This window comes from Gasterosteus aculeatus, chromosome 6, assembly GCF_964276395.1.
Source record: "Gasterosteus aculeatus chromosome 6, fGasAcu3.hap1.1, whole genome shotgun sequence".
Taxonomy (NCBI): Eukaryota; Metazoa; Chordata; class Actinopteri; order Perciformes; family Gasterosteidae; genus Gasterosteus; species Gasterosteus aculeatus.
The window spans coordinates 14519081-14539808 of record NC_135693.1 but is presented as its reverse complement, the minus strand read 5'-3'; the positions used below and the strand labels follow the sequence as shown (position 1 = coordinate 14539808).

At 43.0% G+C, this 20728-nt stretch overlaps 2 protein-coding genes and 1 long non-coding RNA gene across 4 annotated transcripts; 1 reads left to right on the top strand and 2 right to left on the bottom strand.

Moving 5' to 3' along the window:
- Positions 1–1722: 1722 nt before the first annotated feature.
- On the bottom strand, positions 1723–13927 carry LOC120820791 (carbohydrate sulfotransferase 15). 2 transcript variants are annotated; one of them, XM_078104685.1, is made up of 9 exons: positions 12879–13200; positions 12270–12569; positions 6092–6649; positions 5131–5470; positions 4718–4855; positions 3949–4099; positions 3609–3765; positions 2559–2706; positions 1723–2476 (listed from the first exon to the last, which is right to left on the bottom strand). In XM_078104685.1, exons 3-9 carry the CDS (start codon positions 6512–6514, stop codon positions 2250–2252), a joined length of 1584 nt encoding a protein of 527 aa, XP_077960811.1. In that variant the 5' UTR covers positions 6515–6649; positions 12270–12569; positions 12879–13200; the 3' UTR covers positions 1723–2249. The 2 variants fall into 2 exon arrangements, with proteins under 2 accessions (XP_077960811.1, XP_040034879.2); XM_040178945.2 differs by having other exon boundaries at positions 12270–13927.
- On the top strand, positions 10046–13932 carry LOC144409493 (uncharacterized). The gene is made up of 2 exons (XR_013467954.1): positions 10046–10592; positions 11169–13932. It is a non-coding gene; the product is annotated as an uncharacterized LOC144409493 (long non-coding RNA).
- Positions 13933–17778: 3846 nt separating this feature from the next.
- On the bottom strand, positions 17779–20301 carry nkx1.2la (NK1 transcription factor related 2-like,a). The gene is made up of 2 exons (XM_040177815.2): positions 19901–20301; positions 17779–18692 (listed from the first exon to the last, which is right to left on the bottom strand). The coding sequence occupies exons 1-2, from the start codon at positions 20115–20117 to the stop codon at positions 18085–18087; spliced, it is 825 nt and encodes a 274-aa protein (XP_040033749.2). The 5' UTR covers positions 20118–20301; the 3' UTR covers positions 17779–18084.
- Between the last annotated feature and the right edge of the window lie 427 nt (positions 20302–20728).

Here is a 20728-nt window from a genome sequence, read left to right as displayed (position 1 = left end):
CCCTTCGTGCCGTTTGTTGGCATCTAACACACATTGTGTTCTTATCGATCGTTTTCATTGAGGTCATGTAATGTTTACGCTGAGACACATTTTCCTTTGTTTTCAATAGCACATCTCCATCAAAGAAAAGGTCAGAATTTAATACAAACAGCATCTCTAATTTACTCCTACAACAAATCAGCACCTTAACGTGGTGGAGGGGTTCGTGGGTCCCAGTGACCTCAGCAGCAGTGTTGTTGATCGGTACCAACTGCGTATAGTTGGGATCTTCTCCATGGCTATTTCTGGAACTAAACTGCTGGTGACGCGCTGGAATCCAGGCTGTTCTGAAGTGGCCGAGGGCGAGAGGACCTCAGCTACTCACGCATGTTCATATTCCTAACCTCACAAACTAAATCAGAAAGATGCATTTCAACCGTACGGAGGAACTATTCCCGGAAAATGAAGCCATGTCATTTTAGGCATTCCATAGCTAGCAGAGGTTATTTGATGTGCAACAATAAGTTGTAAACGTCATTATTAAAAAATGACCATGTGAATCTGAAAATGTTGGTGGCAACACAATGATGAGAATAATTCCGGATTTGGTGCGTCCGTCTGATTGGAGTAGAGATGGACCGTCATATAATTGGATTCATTAGGATGAGTATCATCTGAATCATAGTGCCAGATGTCTGCAATTTGTTGTTCTCAGTACAGCTGAGAATTAAATCCCACATGCTTGATACAGGATGCTCAGTGCGCCTGCGTCCAACTACCTTTTTTTTGCACCATTTCCCATATGGCTGTTTTTAATCACTTTCTACGTCAATATCATTGTCATCAAGGTCCTTTTTCTCCTGCTGACCAAAGACAAGCCTTGATTCTGTACCAACCACAGTGGACTTTTAAAACTTTGTTAATTATGTATTAACATTATTTTCACTGAAGAATCAACCATTAGAGGAAAGTGAAGAACACAAACCAAACCGAAGGAGCTTTGAGGTGCAAAAGGTGAATGTACCACAGTTCCTACTAACAGATCTGTACAAAACATGTTCTCTATGAAGCGCAGACGTTGGTCGTCGGAATGGAAAAGTCTGCTGATAAGTGGGTTGTTTTTTACGCGCTGATGTAATCGTGAAGGGTGAACTTTGGAAACCATGACAACTCCAAAGTTTGGACCATTGGTAAAAGCACTTATGCTTTTACCCAATTTATAAAGCTTTTTACAAAGATTGTTTTCTTGTTGTTACTATTACCATTCGCTGCTCTGATGAAACCCAAAGACCAGCCAGATTTGACAAAACTTCACTCTTACTTTGATAGTCTCTCCTCCATGAACATGATGTTGAAACCGGAACACTGGGTGTGGAGACGAATGATGGGTGTTAAATTGACCCTCACTTCATTCTAGCTCCAGAAAATACATCCACACACACAATCCAACATGTTATGTCACAATGGAGGGATGCCTTCTACCCTCGACAACCCTGTAGAGCACATACTGTATGTGGCCATATGTCGCCGCCGGAGTCTGGATGACTTTTCTACTGTGAGAATTACAGAACGGTGCTCAAGTCTCTTCTCCACACAGATCACAGATGAAACAAACTGAAATGTCTTGTTTACACCTAGTTTTTGACGCTGTTTATCACATGACGCCACTTGTTGCCGTCTCGATGAACCAACACCAATAACCATACCTAATTATATACATATAAATAAACAAAAAAAAAACGGTTTACAGATAAATCTAAGTATATATCACCCAGCAGTCCTTCCTGCTAAGTTTTTTTTTATCCATTTTTTATCATGTGCTATTTATACACATTGGGCTTTAATACTGTACATGAAATTAAAAAATAACCTTAAACAGCAATGGCTGTTTTGTTATGCATTATCTCACTGCTGGTCTGTGGAGTGCAGTGTTTGGATATAAAGCGACTGCTATATTGTGTTTTAGTGCCCTCTTGTGACTAAACCCAAAACATTTACTTGATGGTTTATTAGGTCAGTGTGGCCAAATAGTTCTGAACACTTCAACTGCTGGTATTGAAATATCTTATATGTGTAGAATATAAAACCCAAATTCTGCTTAATTTTCTTACTATGATTTTGACTCGATGAGTCGGTCATATTTGTTCATGAGCGCACAAATATCAACAACAAATCCCGTACTTAGTCAGACCTTCATACGACCCCGTGTAATTATACACCGGTTTGTGTATTCTCCCACTGTACATTTATTTCTATTTGCTCTGTTTTTTTCATTCATTCACATTCTCGTGCAGGCTAGCGGCCCATCGGGTGTTGCTCCAGTGGAAGTCTTTGTTGTGCAACACGCTGGCCAGTTTATGGTTGAAGGGTTGGTAAAATTCCCAGAGGAGCTCACTGGTGGCTGGAAGCATACGTCCCAGGATCCTGTCTGCCCTCCGCCGGGTGTTGGATTTGGGCCGTTTGTACAACGCTGCCTCCCTTTGCTCCGAAAGAGGACCTGCAGTGAGGACGTTAGACGCTTTGACTATAAATAACTGAAGGCTTGAGGCAGAGAAAAAAAAGTGTTTTTGGATACGTACTTAATGCGAGGAAATCAAAAACTTTATTGATGGTCATCTGGAGGTTGGCCGCGTAGTCCTCGAGGCGAAGAACTAGAATCTGCTCACTATGGAAAACGGTCAGCCAGTCCAGCAAGAAGACAACGTACATCCCCAAATTTAGCCTCACCTGTGGAGAGAAAAAAAGCCAGCATCATAAATCTGTGTTGACAAGAACGGCTGTTTACAAGGTTAACTACTAATTAAACATGAACAGCAAGTCCTCAAAGTGTCCTGCAGCGAGAGAAAGCAGCAGACGCAATGCTGGACGACAAAATTATGTTACCGTACATAGAAATTGTCATAGAAATGATTCATTCTGTCGCATCTTTCATTATGATGAACATGAGCAGTGTAGATTATTTGGAGTGGAGGAATGCATGGTCCTTGGTTTCCCAATAAATGTACTATTATTGCTTTTTCAGTTTCCAGTAATAATAAATGAAACATATAATTCTGATATGATGGCTGTTTAAGAGTGCAGATGACAGCAAAGAACGTTGAGGGTTTAAAGAGTTTAAAACAAACTAAAAGGATAAATAACGGACATGTTGGACCATAGGGTCACCAAATACTTGTACTGTAATGCACACCCACAGCAAAACTTGCATTAATCATTTTTGTATCTTTTTTACATTCTGATAAACTCATGAAGTGCACTTTTATTTCCTGTTTATTTAATGGAGTCCAGTGTGAGATGCAGTGACACTCTGATTCCTCAAGAGGGCAGCACATCCTATCAACCGGCTGTCCAAGGACGCTCAAGAAGCGCCACAAACAGATAACTTGTGTTAACAAAAAAATGTTGGTGCTTCGAAAAGGTTTTTGTTTGGAATCGAGATGAATTTGAGTTTCTGTTCCGTTGGTTTAAGGCCGATCTGATTGCAGCTCATCTTATTCCTCAATGGGCGCTGCCTGAATGAATCATCTGAAGCGACTGTTCAGCTAGCTGGTTGTAGATTTTTCTTCACACAGAGTCAGTGTCCAAGTATGTTTGATTAAATGAAGTCATCATCTGTAAACTGAGCTGACCGGCATTGCGTTGGAGAGGCTGGTGTTGTAGGCGCAGGATCGCAGTGACCTCTTAGAGAGGCAGGACTGAAACAGCTGCACGGACTCTACGACTTTCTGATGGAAGTCCTCAGTTGACTTGTTGGCCATCTTGAAGTACAAGTAGTCAGAGTAGAGTCTGTGGACGGATATAAACACAGTTGTTAGACTGTTGGAACGACAAAAGCACAAAGAATGACGAAAAATTATAATAATAATAATTTAAAACAGACATGGTCTCCAGGAAAATTGTTTTGAAGCAATACAAACTGAAAAAACGCTTCTGCAAGGCAGGCTTGTGGATGCTTTCCCCCCACGGTACCTCTCCACTGGATCTCTAAGCATGATGATGATTTTGGCGCCGGGCTGGACTGTGTGGATGACGTCCTGGGCCAGGAAGGGGGGCTCGGGCTCCTCTTTGTGGAGGTAGCTCCAGGCCTGGTTGTCCCACATAGTCGATGCACTGGCTTCACCTGGGAAGGCATCGACAGTCTGAGTATCGCCTTGGGTAGCAACAGTTGCACATTGTTTCCTTTATGTGGAGACATTCGTTTCCTCCAAATATACACAGATTTTTTGATTTTTAACAAAAAGCCAAGAAACACATTTTCATAGAGGAAGAGTTACACAACCCAGATAATGTTAAGGTCAATGCTACCTTTGCCTGAAGATAAAATGTAGTTATTGTTTATTGGAGGGGTCTTGTACTGTCTCTCAGGGGCCTTAAGTTTGAGCAAAAGACATTAAAAATCACAAAAGCATGGAAAAGGAATAAATACGTTTTTTTACAGCTTCCAGGGGCCTTTGAGGTTTTTCGCACATGTTTTAAAAAACCCATTTTGTTCTCTTAGACCACAGAGTATCTGAAATATGTGAGTGACACTTTGGTGCTTCTGAGGTCGGATCCACTTGTGGAGAGTCCACTGGAAAAAAGCAAGGCCAGCCAACAAAGTAAAGGAAAACCGAAGGGATTTCATGGTCAGGATCCCATTTGGTCCTCAGAAAACACCAAATGAAACACATGAAAGGTGGCAGGACGGAATACCAAAAACTACCCACGCACTCGCACAAACACCCTCACATGTGTTCACCTGTTATGAGTGTGCGGTGGTCTCCAGATGAATTTCCACTGATTCCTTTTTCTATGTTGTGGGCTGCCAAGTCAAACAGATCCAGGTAGTCTTCCAGAGGAAAGTTTTCCTGGTAGCCATCTTTGAAACGGATATAACCTGCACTCAAACGAACACAAAATGACTTATAGACTTCTTCACCATCAGGATCAGACTTAAAAGCGCTATTTACCAGAGAAGAATCAAAGGTCTACGTGCACAAAACCAATTATTAATATTATTAATAAGACAGACACATAATACAACACAAGAATACAATAGTTCCACAAGGTAGTTTTATTTTAAGCATGCTTTGTCAGTTTGCAGGAAGGAAATGGGTTCATTCTTGTGATTTCTTGTGTGCAAACACACACATCCATCTCTTGATTACCCACCGAAGCGTTTCCTGGTCCACCAGTGCGGCTCCTTTATGGTGTTGAACTTGACCTCTGGATGCAGCCGCAGCCGGTAGAACAAGTCCGTCGTGCCGCACTTCGGTTGGCCGACGATGTAGAAGAAGGGCAAGCAGCGCAGACGAAACAGTTTCCCCCCTCGGGGGTGCAGGTGCTTGTGGAAGTCGGCCCTCAGCAGGCCGCACACGGCCTCGAAACTCTTTGTGCGCACAGCGTATTGGTTCCCCTTGTAGGGATCCGTGCCGAGCTCACCCGAGAACTCCTGGTACCAGCAGGGGCTCTTGACGCCGGGCAGAAAATGGCGAGGGATTGCAGAAAACAACTGCAGGGAAGAACGAAACAAAATCAGACAATACCGAGGGGGTGATGAACACAACGGAGATGCTGTGCTGTGCACGTTGGTCCTCGCCAATTACCGGGGTTCAACTTTGTGACTCTCTGTACTTTTGATTTATAGTGTTACTGCCAGAGTTCACCGATCCTGTTCACCGCAGATGAACTCTGCGAAATGATTCACGGTAACATAGAGAAATGGGATGAGAACGTAGAGCAAACAAAGGGGAATTACAGGACATTAGCAGAGACCAGCAGAGAGTAGGTGCAGAGCAACACTCAGCGAGCCGTGTAACCTGATATTACTGAACAGCCTTGCTGTTCTCCTGTCGGTCTGAACAAACACGGGTCGTTATGAGCTTTACAAAAGTGGAGTTCACTGCCGGGTTGGTGGTAAGGTGCATGTTATTTCTTGCTGTTGACTTGTGTCAACAAAAAAATAAAGCAATCATAGCGGCCGCTCGTTAACTATTTCCAGTCGGGTTGTTTATTCGTCCGTATGTTGTTAGAGTGAAATCATTACCATGTACCATTACAATTCCATTCTATATTTTAGTTGGCCCACTCAAGTACAACAAAAAGGAGTCAGGCTCATTTTCCGAAGACTTACACGGGAGTTTGTTCCAATGACGTCCTTCTCCTCAGGCACCTTCCTGGGTGTGTATTCCAGTTTGGAGCCGATGATCTTCACCAGCAGTTTCATGTTTATTCGAACATTTTCCCACAAATCTTCAGCTGCTCCTGTGCTGTTCGGGACGGCCCCGGCTCTGACACGCTGATAGGGTGGGGAGGTGAGAAAGAGCCCCTTCCTGTCCCACGTCAGGATGTGGGAAGCCATGATGAGGAACATCAGAGTCAAGCCCATCAGGAAGCTGACCACTTTCCCCTTGGAGACGCTGCGCAGGTTAGTTACCCATAATCTGAAGTCAAACAATGTCCTTTCAGGCGTTTTCCCGCAGCTTGTGGACAACGGCAACCAGTGGCGGCTGTAAGTGTGCTCCTTGCTTCCGTGTTTGCGGTGTGGTAGTGACATACTGACGTAGAAGCAGTGTAGGCATGTGGACTACAAATAATGGTCAAGCGTCCGATCTGTTCATCATGGTTTTACGTCTCCATGTTGTCATTTGTCTTCATTTCTTACACGCTCCCCAGTCTTCAGCGAGGCCTCCTGTGAATGAGAAGCACTTGTTAAAACACAGCCTTCGTGAAGTGGTGCGGTTGCTTTTTTTTTTTTTAAAGTCATCTCCCATAATTCCAAGAAAGTGGTGTGACTGTTATTTAATATTAGGGTGTTTTAGGGAGCTTCCCCTCTGAAGCATCAGCGTGCGAATCCGTAACTATGCTCCCTTCTATTGCATGAATTACCTCCTAAAACTGCTGGAGGTCAGCTGCAGAGTGTGTGTGGTCTGCTGCATGCGATGAGGGCTGATTAGTACATGCAAAGACGAGCTTTACCAAGACGCTTCCAAGGTCAGAATAATAGTCGCTCTGTGATTAGCAACTAAAAACACACAATTATTCTTTTTGTTTTATTTTGCTAACCTGGAAATATCGCTTTCGAAGTCAAGGCCGAGGAAACCCCGGTGGGTATTGATTCAGGTGGACACGCAGTGTGGCAAGTGCACAGAAGTGCTATATATCTTTTGGACACTTGATTAGTGACGCATTTCTATTTAGTTAGCAGACGGTGTGAGATGTCACAATCTCACCATAACATGATACAACTCAACATTTCAACATCATTAAAATGTGCACATTCACAGTTTGAAGTTCAATTGTGGGAAAGTTCCTTTTTGCATTAAAAGTCGGGATATTTTGTTTTTTTTTATTGTCTCTTGTGAGTTAACCAAGTTTATAGAAGTGCCACTCTCATTTTTAGATTGTATATTCATGTCCTCTTTCTAAACAAACTGTGCTTGCTTGTGACCTTTGAGTGTAAATACGTTCTCTGCTCATACACATTGTGGCTTAGTCAAGCAAATTCGGCACGAGTGCGAACTTGACTTGAAACGTCAACAAGAAAGCCTTTTACACACTTGCAGATCTTGTAATCTGACATATCTGAGCCTTTGCAGACTTAATAGGAATGCATGGCAATATCTGCAGGCTTGTGCAGGACTGGGCAAAGAACTTTATTTAATTAAGAATCTGTTGACGGAGGTGGACTCTTTGAACTGCCAATGAGCACACCTCTAAATACAACTCTGTCATCTAGTTATTGAATGAGGTATCAGTGCATAATGCTGCTTACGATATTTTAAATACTTGCCTATTATGTGTCTTACATTTTAATATTTGGATGTTTTTTTACCCTTTCAATGACGCTGAGCTCTTTAATGCTGTCGAAAACATACATAGCAGATCTTTATTCCTACACATCCTGGTAATTGTTGTCCTCTCGGTTCTCTGTTACTACATATCTAGTATTCCCAATGAAGATTGATGTCTAGTTAGAGCAATTTAGAAAGAGACAAGTGAGAGATTTGGAAATGCAAGAGAGCATAGAGAGGACAGTGAGAGTCGAGGGTAAAGCATGACGTGGAGGAATGAGGCAACGGAGAAAAACAGAGGAAAACAGTGTGTGAAAGAGCAGCCTTGAGTCTTCTTTGGAAAAAACAAATGAATCTGTGGCGGGAAGAAAACCCGCAGGTAGGATTGAATGAGTTGAAACACCGTCATCACAATCCTGCGGGTTCAAAATAAAGGCCTGCATGCGTTCATCATTGCATCAGAGGCTTTTGTTGTCCAAAGTCCGCAAACGTCAAGATTCCGAACTGAATAGGATACGAATCGTGTTGTTTGAGCGATGTGTTCACCAAAGTTATCACATTTCATCCTGAAAAGACAAGTGTGTGTCATTGTAATCAATGCAACGCAAAGGGCTTCCCCCAATTCATACAGATTCATCATCTGGACAACTTAAATGTCTTTGTAAAGATTTCATGGCAATCCACACTATGGTTGTGCAGATGTTTGGTTCTGCTGCTGTTAACTTTTGGGGAAAAAACCAACATATCATAACAGCTGCTGGCTGCTTGTCCAAATAATTAATGGACTTCCCTCCCTTCCGTTTTCATGTTGACAAACTGGTGGTTTCTATTTACCCGTTGACACAAAAGAATCAGCCTCAACCGCGTCTGTGCGCCAAACACGAGCAGCATCAGCGTCGCTGCAGAGACAAAGCGCTGTACGCTGAACGCCGTGTGCAGCTCAGTCAACCTCGTCAAATCTAACAAGGAAACTAAGCGTCTTCAAATGAGACCAATGAAGCAGGACACACACACACACACATATTCTCGCCTCACCTAAAACATGTTTTACTCGTGTCTTTGTGTTTATACCCGTGTAAACATACTCTGACTGTGCAGTGCACTCCTGGAGTGGGACTTGGCTGAATACCAGCAATGGGAAATGAGATAAACTAAAGCCAGAAAAGGAAATAAGACAGCCTCCCTGGTGATAGAGTCAAGCAAAGACGGATGGGACAGAAGATATGCAGTTATGGACCCTGCTCCATGTGGTTAAAAACAAAATGAAGCTAAAAGGAGGATTTTCTTCACACTCTCATTGTTTCTTTCTCTTTCACATCGTCGGATTCCACTGAGCTGATTGAACCATCGCTGTATAATCCTCACCCTGTGAATATTGCGTTTATCTGTTAACTTGTGACAGTCACCTCTGACTGTAAGCTGTACAACTAACCGTCGCAACCACTGGCCAAAGTCTCTGCACACGGGCATCGCGCCAGCTCCATTGATGCAACCGTGAGCCGCGCTTAAGAGAACAAATATCTCACAAACGGCGCTCTATTAGTCTCCTGATGCTGAACTAATTCTCCCTTTTCTTTTCATGCCCACTAATATAATGGCTGAGTGGGTTGATTTTCCAACACTGAAGAATTACCTTTGGCTTCATAAGAATCTGACTTCATTTGTTAAATAAGCAAGCTGCTGAGGCTAAAGTGCAGTCGAAGCGAAGCAGCCCTCTAAATATTAAACGTCTTGTTTAACAGGAGTGTCTTTGCTGATCTGCCAGGTCGCCACAGTCCTTACTCACATCTGGAGTGCAGAGGTGGTCCTCCAAAGTAAACTGTGTACTTGTGCATGCATGTTAGTGTATATATTTGCATGCGTGTTTTTACAATAGTAACAGGTTGTTTGCTTTAGGGGTGCTTTAAAAACGTTATCGCATTAATAAGCAGAGCTGTCCTACTGTTTCACGGGTAGTGAGAGAAGGAACACGCAGGTCCGAAGGCATGAGGCCACTTAAAGGGTTATTCCGCTTTATTACAAGTGAAATGACACATTGCATTGTATCACGCTGGTGTTTCCCACACTGGGTGCCCTGGAGCCGGGTGTGTGACGCAGGTTTGTTTTACAGTCACTTCATATGTGCACAGGAGTGATTCGTTTTGTCAGGCAGTGGGTGTAATTTGACCGCTTTGGTCGAAATCCTGTCTTCCTGCTGCTTTCTGGGCTTTTTAAAGAATCTGTGTACTCTCTGTGTTACTGGATCTCACCGCAAATCAAAGTTATAAAAAAAAAAGCTGAATGATCATTTAATAACATATTACATACTCTAAAAATAAAAACGTTTAAGTTTCCATTTTGTTCCAATTACAAAGGGATGACGAGGCTAATCAATTGTGGTCAAGCACCACAGAAACATCAGACCACAAGGAAGCCAAAACCAAACCCTCCTAACACGAGATCAACGACGACTGTTTTGAATATAAATTGAAAGATTGTTCCTTTTTGTGTTACAGTGGTAACTGGTAACAAGGCATGCGTGGCGTGATGATGCGGAGAACAACAAGTGAGAGTGACAGACTGGGGTTCAGGTCCTGAGGGAGCAGCGATCGAGCTGATAGAGGACGGCGTTGCACTGCGCCAGGAGCAGAGCGGTGACGCTCCTCCGACCCGGCACGTCTCTTTTTTAAACGGGGTTTTGAAGGCAGGATGGGCAGAGGAGGTGCAGTTGGTTTCTGTGAGACTGTTTGCTCACAGGCCCAACGGGTCGTGTGGCAGCTTGTTCGCTCCGGTTTGACTTGTTCTTGAACTGTTGTGAGTCAGAATCTGTTTGGCAACGTGCTTCAGAGGAAAAGCTAACAGGTAATTTCTCACCTTTCCAATTCCACTAGAATACTTATTATGCATCATGTTTATATTGGTTATGTCTTATGAATGCCTGATCCCACATTATGGGATAAGTTAAATCGTTGAATGTGTTATAAAATGTATTATATGTTATAAAATAAATACATTTAAAGCTCAACTGCCGTGAAGGAGAAAACCTTCTGGCACAATTGTAGAAAATATTATGTTTCAACAAGCAACACTGCCAGCAAAGAAACGCTACCCGTCAGTAAAATTACCCAACAGGTGGAGCAGAACCACAACGGAGAAACAGACATGGATAACAGCTTGACTCCATTTCCTTTATAAAACAGAAATGATGGAGACAATCTTGTTTTGCTTAGCATCGTCGTCTTCTCGAGAATGAAACAACCAACTCTTTAAATAGAATCTCCCAACTGTTGCCAAAACAATCATGCAAACCTCCCACATTCCTAATGTGCTCGGTTACAAAATCCTTTTTCTTCCATATGAGGTGGACCCCCAGAGGCAAGTCTAAACAATCTGACGACGTGCAACCCTCTCCATCTTCCTCTCCCCTCATACTTTTAGCATTACCTAACCCTCGACAAAGAAGCAGGGCTCTGACATCCCAGCAGCTGCAGGCAGAAATTTGCTCCGCAGACTCAGTCCAGAAGACCTGACAGACTGCGGGTAGCGACGAAGCCCGCGGGTGCAGCAGCAGGTTGGAGGGTTAAACTTGGGTGTGTGCAGAGTTACGGAGGGTGGAGGCAACTGTCACTGCGTCTGTGTCTTTTTCTCTCACGTTCCGACTCCATCTACCTCCAAACTGACCACGAAATACAAGTTTATTGAATTGCGACCGTGCACCGGGAGTCCACAAGGGCCAAAGGTCATCTGTCAGGTCCGTCGCCCCTTTCAGCAGGCGACAAAGGGGGAAAACACGGGAGGAAAATGAACTAAATCCCAGACTGAAACAGTGAGGAGCCGAAGCCCTCACACAAGAACCTCATGGCTTGTTTGCTGGATGCATGAAACCACTTGCAAGCATATGAAAAAAAAGGTACAGATGTTGACAGATGAGCGCTTCGGTTTGCTAAGTTACAATAAACAAAGTAATAATTACCAGATAAGCGCAACGCGTCGGAGGCGTGCGTTGACGTGTTTACAGTGGTTTGACTGTGACTCTCTGACTCTGAACACTGTCCTGTTTTCAATCGGCTAGACCAGAAGTCTTTTAACTCCCCAGAGACGTGGAGCTGAGATCTCCTGCAGCTGTTCAGCGGAGGTGAAAATGTAACCCGGGAGGAGGATGTCAAGGTTCAATCACCACAGAGCCTTAAAACACTTTGCTTTGTGGGACTTTAGAGCTCATTTCGGGAACATTGAAGAAGGTGTAGCAGTGTTTTGGTTGTATATTTGTCTGCTATAATGTTACAGGCTGCAGGATGTGGTGGCCGTGTACTCACACTCCTACCATCCTCCACTGGAAAATAGTCTGATGACTATGTTACTATATTTGGGTTTCTGTTGAGATTCATGATCAAACTGATAAGAAGGCGAATAAATACATAACAAAATATCAGGATAATTCACTTTTAAACGATTGAATACATATCAAATTGAATTAAACCACTTTCTTCTTTCGTCTTAATGGATCTTAATGGATGATCTAGTAACAAAGATACTCACGTTGGAGTCGAGTTCAATCCACAAACCACGATGAACACCAATCAGGGCGATGAAATCCACCTGACGGGGCGTCCGCGCGGAACCGCGGGGGGAATAAACGCGACTCTGTGTCCGCAGGACGGACGGGCTTCATGCTGACAAACGCCGGATGGAAATACAGGAGACTTCCCGGAATGTCCATCTGACGGAGCTCCCCTTGCGCGCGGCGCGGCGCGCGGAACCGAGAGGAGAGAGGAGTGAGGGGAGAGGAGAGAGGACAGAGGGGAGAGGAGAGAGGACAGAGGGGAGGTGCGCGTTCAGCTGCGAAGGAATCAAGGCAGCACAACCGATCTTACCTTCATTCAGAACCAACGGAACGGTTTTATTGGCTTGTGATGAACAATCACATGAAAAGCAAACGCATAGAGCTGCAGGCTGCATCTGCCAACTTCTAAAAGTTATCCTTTAATAATCCTATGATAAAAGAAATTCGCAAACGTTTGGAAAAAACATTTTTTTTTAGATAAAATGCAGTTAAACACATAAAAACACATAGCTACTGTCTCTAGTGGTTTTAACCCATTCTGATCCCTGGGAGTCATAAATCAGTAACATCCTCTAACATCTCACCACTTGCGGTAAATGGTCCATTTCATCTGATTTGGCTGCATTGCAGCAGCAATGGACAACCAGACTCTTTGAATAGCAGCACTGGCCTTGTTATTTGATGCTGTTTAAATGTTCACGCCCTCTACAGTATGAAACAAAAGTAAAAACTCATGGCCTTGAATGATTTGAAGAAGTCTTTGAAGCTCATTTCAAAAACTGGACTTTTATTGTTAAGGTTCTCTCTTTTAATGTGGGAGTAATATCTACCCGAGCACAGATTGAAGTTGCTCCTTTGTTGTTCCACCTGAAATGAAGACGCTGTTAGCAACATTGCGGTTTCTTCCGCAATTTAAATGTTAGCTGCAAGTCACCCTGCTGAGAGCTTTGTCGAGGCAAAGCCTTGAAGTACAGACATGGTTGGAATTTTGAACTCCGGACAACCCGTTGCAATGTTGTGCAATCAGTTATTACATGTTTTTGCATATACGGCATACGTCACTATTACCAGAACTGTGATGTGCACTCAGATGATATTAGCAGTCATCATGACTCATTCAGAGTGGGAGAGGATGTTTCACAATGGAGATGTGATGAAACCACAACCCTTCGGAAACAAAACTGAAATGCTGGTGCACACGGACCGGGACAATGGACCTCTTTGTCCACAAAACACATGTTCATCACATTTCAACGTGATCTGCAAAACCTGTTCGTAAAAATGTATACGAAAATCTGGAACATACAAATTCGTAACAATAAATACGAACTGACGGTGGTTAACCACGCCCCTTGAGTGAACAACATGGCAGACGGATTCTTGAGTGAACGTCTCTCTGCCATGTTGGATTTTTTGAGGGGGTTAGGGTTAGTATTCGAATTTGTATGTTCAAGATTTTCGTATACATTTTTACGAACAGGTTTTGGAGATCAGGCTGCACATTTATCCTGTTATTTGTGGGCGTGTTTTGCTGTTTATTATTTGCCAACCGAAGACTTTTGAATTAAACGTAGTTCTCAGTTGTGTGTCAGATCTACATCCAAAAACACCATTAAAGGTTGTTATCATTCTAAGGTTGCCAATGTTGTCAGCCCACCATTATTGTTCAGACTGAGGCAGTGCAACAAAGTATTGAATGGATTTCAAAAACGTTTCCTCTTTCATGTTCCCGGAAGGATGCCCAATCAACATCGTTGACGTGCATTTTGCATTTCGCAATATCAGGTCAAATGCGTGGGTTTTGTGAAATACTTTGATTCATGACATAATACTTAATAATACTTAAAATACTTTCTCAGCCGTATTTTGCTAACAACCTTTATTATAGTTACTTGTATTTGCCAGGTTGGCATGTTGACCAGGCAAATATAAATGTTCACCTTGTCTTCACAACTTATTCCAACGGCCTTCAACATTTGAAGACATGCATCATTACACCAAACACACACACAAACACACACAGGCATGCAGGCTTCTTTTGTTTAGAGGCAAATAGTATATTTGCATACAATTATTAGATATTTCCTAATGGAGAAGCAAATCCCCAGTAAAAAATAGACATTGTCTTCTCTGCCCGATGCTTTCATCTGTACATTTTCTAACGCGTGGATGATCACTGTGGAGTGTTTACTATCCGGCACGTAATGTTTTTATCAGCAAACAGTGGCTTCGCTCTCTTAAAGCACAAAAGCATTGTGCTTTGCAGAATCTGTGCATGACGGACTGTTGCATCTATCTAACAGCAGCCCAGTTCATTACACTGGCATTAGTGCAGTGAGCAGCCAATGCTTAATGCCATTGAGATAATGGCCTCTAATGAGCATGTGTGCGAGGGAGGACAAGCTCTCTTGCAGCACTGCGGTCTTTGACTTTGAGACAGACTGTAATTAACAGCGCTGTGTCCTCTTCTGCGTTGTTAGCACCGCTGACCTTTGAATGCATCAGATGAGTGAAGCAACACATCTGGTAAAGCCGCAGTGTTCGGGGAGAGGAGAGATGAATGGCATATAAAACAGAGATTGTCAGTCAGAGTGCATTTCACAGATTGTTGTAGGACTTTTAACTGTTGATGCTTTTATGTCCCAATGCGCACATTTTTCTTGAATATCTATTTTAAATATTAGGATATCAAACATTTGCAATATAATTATGTAGGAATTCATACCAAAACAAATTATCACAGATGGACCACTTTTTTTTACTATTACTAAACGCCACGCTCAATAACCTCTTAAGGTAAATTAATGTTCTTTAAGACATGTAATAAATGTTGTAAATGGAAAAACAAACTATTTGGTTGGATTTTTAAACAAAAGATCCTGGTTGTTGTTTTTTTAATTAGTACAACATTAATAAAACATCAACAAAAAACATAACAAAATAACCTTTTGGAAGTTCTAAGTTCACACTGGACACAAACACCAGGCATGGGGGAAGGTCCCGTGTTTTTTGACCCACCGCCAAACCTCCACTCCAAAACCACCATTTTACTCACGATTAAATAACATTTCACTCTTTTGCCAAACCACAAAGCCTTTTCCCTGGAAAATCCTTTTTTTTATCCACTGCTTAACTTGCCAGTAGTTTTTGCAATCAAATCAGCGAGTCAGCGCTACAGACCGTGTGCACGTTGTTAAAAGATTTGTGAGGGAGGTGAAAAGACAAGCGGGCTCAATCAATGTTTTCTGCCAGAGATTTCCCTAAAGCTTTGCTCTCACGCTGCCATGTCATTTCCAGAGAGAAAGCCTCTGCTGGGAAGTTATTCAAATATTTCCCCGTGAGTCAGATTGGGTCTGCATTCTCCCTCTGAGTTGGTGGTTCTATGGGCTTCTATTAGTTGTTTCGGCTCTTTGAATTTTCTGAATCATAAAGAACTATTACAAGCAACGTCTGTGTAGATATTGCTTCATCAAAACCACATGGTTTTATCATAAAAATAACAAATAAATGATGAAACATGAAGTGTAAAGCCATCCTAAAGGAAAATAAATATTGACATAGCGATGAAGTTGCACAGTACAGCTCACTTCTGAATGGCCAGAAAGGCCCCCTCCTTTAAACCTCAACCTGACCTTCATACTGATTAAAAAAGCATTAAAAGTTGGTTCCTTCTGCCAGCGAACTGCCGCTTGGTGCTGAAGAAATCAGTTTTATCTCCTCCTGCCTTGGCTGATGTCCTCGCTGCACTGAAGGATGCAGTTGAACTACAAAGCATCTGAGACAGATGTCAAGAAGGACTTTGAGCCAAAAGCATGACTGTCTGCAGACTGCAGAACCACTTTTGATTCCCTTTCTATCAGATTTTCACAATAGCAGTATTGTAAGAAACCGATGAACAGGTGATATCGGCTTGTATGCTGCAGGTGGTATTTTGCAATAAGACCTTCTAGAGAAACGACTCTTCAGGAGTAGACGTTTGTTCATAAATAAAACACAATATGAAGAGATTACAGATAATGAGCTCTAGTGATGTTCTAAGCTCAGTGTTATGTTGGCTTGTGTTCTGCTGCATACATGAATAAAAAGACCTTTCCTGAAATCAAAGTTACAGTATCCAAAACAGTTTACAGGCCCACATACTTTACCTTCTAACTTTACATGGCATACGTAAAGGGCTATTTACCTTAAGACATAAAGACAAGAATGGTTACAAATCACTCTACTGAGGAAATCTCTTTTTTCCCCTCCCATCTGACTCATGATCCTTGGTGGAATTGTTGCAGATCCCTGCAGACCACCATGGCAAGGGTCAGTGCCACACGCACCCGCACACACACACACACACACACACACACACGCCCCGCACACACACACACACAGACCAGGAAATTCTCAGCTCCAATTTCTTTACCCAAGCCTCCTACTCTGTAAAAGATACGTACAGCCACAGAGGCTGTGGAGTCATTTGGGCCTCTGACCACCGCACACACATCTACACACGGACATAAAAGCACTATTAACATCTGACCTTGTCCCACAGAATTTCCCAGCATGAATTTTAAACATGCGCCCTCTTTGCCCAGACCTAAATGACCCCCATAAGATAACATTCATCACATTGTCATTCAGTTGCCAAAATACGGGATGTGTTCCTTATGGTGTGTTTCCCATTAAATGATTAAAACTCCTTAAAATTCCTCAACTGTTCTTGTTGTTGTTGGAAGGGAAAATAAGCCTGATTGAAATCAGTGGACATTTATATGCACCAGCCAGAACAAACAAATCTACAATGAAGGATGCTTGTCAGACCTCAAACTGCAGGGATGTCCGGAGGAAAATTCTCCGCAGCCGTTCTCAGGCTGCACTCCTCCAGTCTCTTCAGCCCTCTCACTGTCTGCAGATATAGACAGGAGCCTTTATTGCAGATTAAAGTCAACACACAACAACGGCAACAATGACACTGGCTTGACATCATGTCCGAAGCTTTCCTTCGTAGGACAGCACAGATCATCCTCGCCACCTCGCTTGAAAATGATCATATGTGCACATGTCCGTCGTTGTTGTGTAAAAAGTAAGAAAGGAAATGGTGACACTGTGTGGTTGTTTTATGAAAGTGAAGGTTGTGAAAGGGTTTTCATAATAGAACTAATGGCTTTAGTTATTGAGAATAGATGAAAACATGAAGAAAAGATGTTGCCATCCTCTGTAGATCTAGATCTGTTATGGGCCTATAATAATAAGAATTTTCCACAATGTGGGAAACCAAAAATGATTGGTCTTATAACTATCTATGAAGATAACAATCTATAAAACATTGGCAATTGATTTATTGTCAATTAATACAGCCATTATACACAGAGTATAACCCCTATTGGACATTTATAAGTAATATACTTTGATTTGTATACTTGTGTAGTTTAATCAATGACAATAGAGCATATTATGTTTGTATGTATTGTGTAACACACAAGCCTCACACAGATGTTTTTATCTTTGTATTTTTTATTAATTTACACGGATTCTGGAGACGTGAGCTGTGCGAGCATTCAATAGATGGAGAAACAGGTATCGGGTGGCTGCAGTAAGACGGTGCAGGAAATGAAACTTTACAATCTGTCAAATTTACAGCGGTAGCAGGTCTTCCAGGGAAATACAATGACAGACAATCAGTGCAGTTATTTTCACTGAGCTTCAGGGAACATAAATGTTTGAATAAATGTTGGACACCATCACAAATTTGGCCTTTTATTATGATGTTTAAATTTCGGAAAAGGTTAATGACAAACTCTCTCATAGATGTGGATTGAAATAAGTCGGCTGGACGAAACCACTGGACACGAAGGGATGCAAGAGCCCCCCAGTGGAGGAAAGTGGAAGCGCACCGGCCGCGTGGAACATCACGTTACCGGAGCTGAAGCTGGGAAAAGTTTGGTGGAAGCCGGCGGCGCTTGCCCCGCAGTTGGACGGGTTTGGACTCGCGTTGACCAGGGAGTTGGAGCCGGGCTGCAAGGTGCTGTCCGCCCCGGGGTTCTGCTTTTTCCATTTGGTCCTCCTGTTCTGGAACCAGATTTTCACCTGGGTTTCGGTCAGACTCAGGGACAAGGCGAGGTTCAGTCTCTCGCACACGGACAGGTACCGAGTTGAGCGGAACTTGTTTTCCAGAGCCACCAGTTGCTCGTACGTGAACGCTGTTCTGGCCCGCCGTGGTTTGGCACAGGCCTGGTCCGCGCGCCTCCGCTTGTGCGGGGAGGGGTCCTGCTGGGCCGCCGCTGCCTCCGCCTCGTCCCGCTCCCCGGCGAGGCACAGCTCGGCTTCAGTCGGTGGGGAAAGCGCGAGAGGGTCAGCAACTACTGCACGGTGAATGGAGGACGCAAAGGGTTCATCTCCTGTCGCTTGCCCTGTAAATCATTGGTATCAGAGTTAGTCCACGTCCTGTAAGTCTCTGCAGCAAAATGGATTTAACGGATTGCGTGAGGATTTTCTGGATTTTAGTTTCATAGTTGTAACATACATCATGTTTTTACAGTTGTTAGAATTCAATCTCTGAACGTGGAACATACATTTTAAGGATTAAAACATTTATTGTATTCAAAAGAAGAACAATGTTAAACGTCTGAGATCTGACATCCCTGGTAGTATATTTTCAATATTTTTCATTTTGCAAAATAAATAAATTAAAAAATTGAATTAATAGATAGTTTACGTTTCGAAGTTTTGAGTCACACGCTGGTTAATTGAGTGGTGCTGAAAGAACAGCTCCCGACAAGCCAAAACGCACGTGTCAAACGTCAAAAGTGAAATGCATATATACGTGCTTGAGAAGCGAATTGCGCAAAGAAGTTCCTTTTTGTACCACTTTACAGGCACGATACCAAACAGAGAGCCTGATGTTTACCTCCTTAACGCCGTTTACATTTGGACCGTGCGGTTGCTCAAACGTAGCGAAAGGGAGAGACTCGCTCACTAAACCGCACAGCCCCTCAAATGTCATGTTGCGGAAAGAAATCCCGTCTAAATCCCGCTTCGTCACCTCAGCCGCGACGTGCTAATGGAGTTTCATATTTGCAGGTAGATCAATAAATGTCATCTATTTAAAGGGAAGTTCTAATCGAACGATATTTAGGATCAGACATGGATGGGGTGTGAAGTTTGTACCTGCAAGGTGCTGGAGGGAGATATGCAGGATGCAGTAATGGGATATCGATCAAAGCGCGCGGAGGCATCCTCAATGGGACGATTTAAACAATTATCTAGCCTGCCTGTCCCCGTGCCAATCACACGCTGGGGCTCTGGGAGCAAGCCTTTGTGGCTTCTTTGAAAGGAAACGCAGCACAGGAAATTAAGGGAAGGTCAGACAGAGATGACAATAAATCTGATAGAAAATAGCGTCTCACTCGCTTAGTCTAGACACATAGTAAAAAAACGTTTATCGTGATAACCTACCGATGTATTGCATATGCTCCTATTTTAAATTGTTTATTTTCTATATGAATGTATTAGTGTAAGGCTGATGTTTGAAACATACTTGCATATACCCCCCAAAAATATTACACATACGCGTTTGATCCAGAGGAATTCAAATAGTGCAGGTGTCTATTTTCTCTACCTGCTTTCGTGCACTCAACTCTGAAGTCTCCAGTTGCGGTGCCGTCCGACTCCTCACTTGTTCCCTCTTCTCGTGGCTCAGGGAACTTCTCAACGACGACGGAAAGTTCGCTTCCTCTTTTGCTATTGAATTTGTTCGGATCCAATATATCAATTATAGAAAAGGGAATCTTATGACTGGACGTCATTGTCTCTCCACGGTCCTTGGAGTCCAGCATCCTTTCCAGAGAAAACACCTTTAAAAGACGGAGACTGCCGTGCGTAATTACGCGCGTGGATTGAAATTTCTCATTGTTTTTCCCGCTTCTTGTCTTCAGCCTTCGTCAAACCGGATTAGCGGCGATGATCCCTCAGAATGTGGACTTCGCTCCTCTGCTTCTGTCTGTCAGTCTTGCAGCTTGAATGAGATGACGGGAGCGCAGTCTTTAAAGCGTCTGCCCCCCTCCAAACCACAGCCTCACGTGACACAAACCCTATTAGTGTTTCACACGACCACCTAATGGGCTCAAAGCATTCGTCGATAATCACCCATATAATTAAATTCAATAATCCACAACGTGAAAGTAAATTGGGCGCAGATGGCACTTGATCTATATCAGGCATCGCACTGTCTCCCCAAATTGGACTCTTTAAGAGGCGTTACTAGGCGTGATAGGGAGGAGATTGTTGTGTCCCTTTAGCCAAAGACAACATTCTCTTGATGTAAACCCAAATGTTTCTGCCTATGATCTCAGAGAGCTGCACCTTTATCAGTGAAAATAAATAACTTTTTAGAATCGCAGTGAAATGTCCCTTTTAGTTTAAAAGTGCCAAGATTGCAGTAATCAGT

Excerpts from the sequence above, each read along its gene's own strand:
- LOC120820791 (XM_040178945.2), bottom strand. The coding sequence starts at position 6,514 with ATGTCACTACCACACCGCAAACACGGAAGCAAGGAGCACACTTACAGC. Across the intron at positions 5,471-6,091 it reads TCATTGGAACAAACTCCCGT|TTGTTTTCTGCAATCCCTCG; the intron begins GTAAGTCTTCGG and ends TCTTCCCTGCAG. Across the intron at positions 4,856-5,130 it reads GTGGACCAGGAAACGCTTCG|GTTATATCCGTTTCAAAGAT; the intron begins GTGGGTAATCAA and ends GTTTGAGTGCAG.
- nkx1.2la (XM_040177815.2), bottom strand. The coding sequence starts at position 20,117 with ATGCTGGACTCCAAGGACCGTGGAGAGACAATGACGTCCAGTCATAAG. Across the intron at positions 18,693-19,900 it reads AGTTGAGTGCACGAAAGCAG|GGCAAGCGACAGGAGATGAA; the intron begins GTAGAGAAAATA and ends AATGATTTACAG.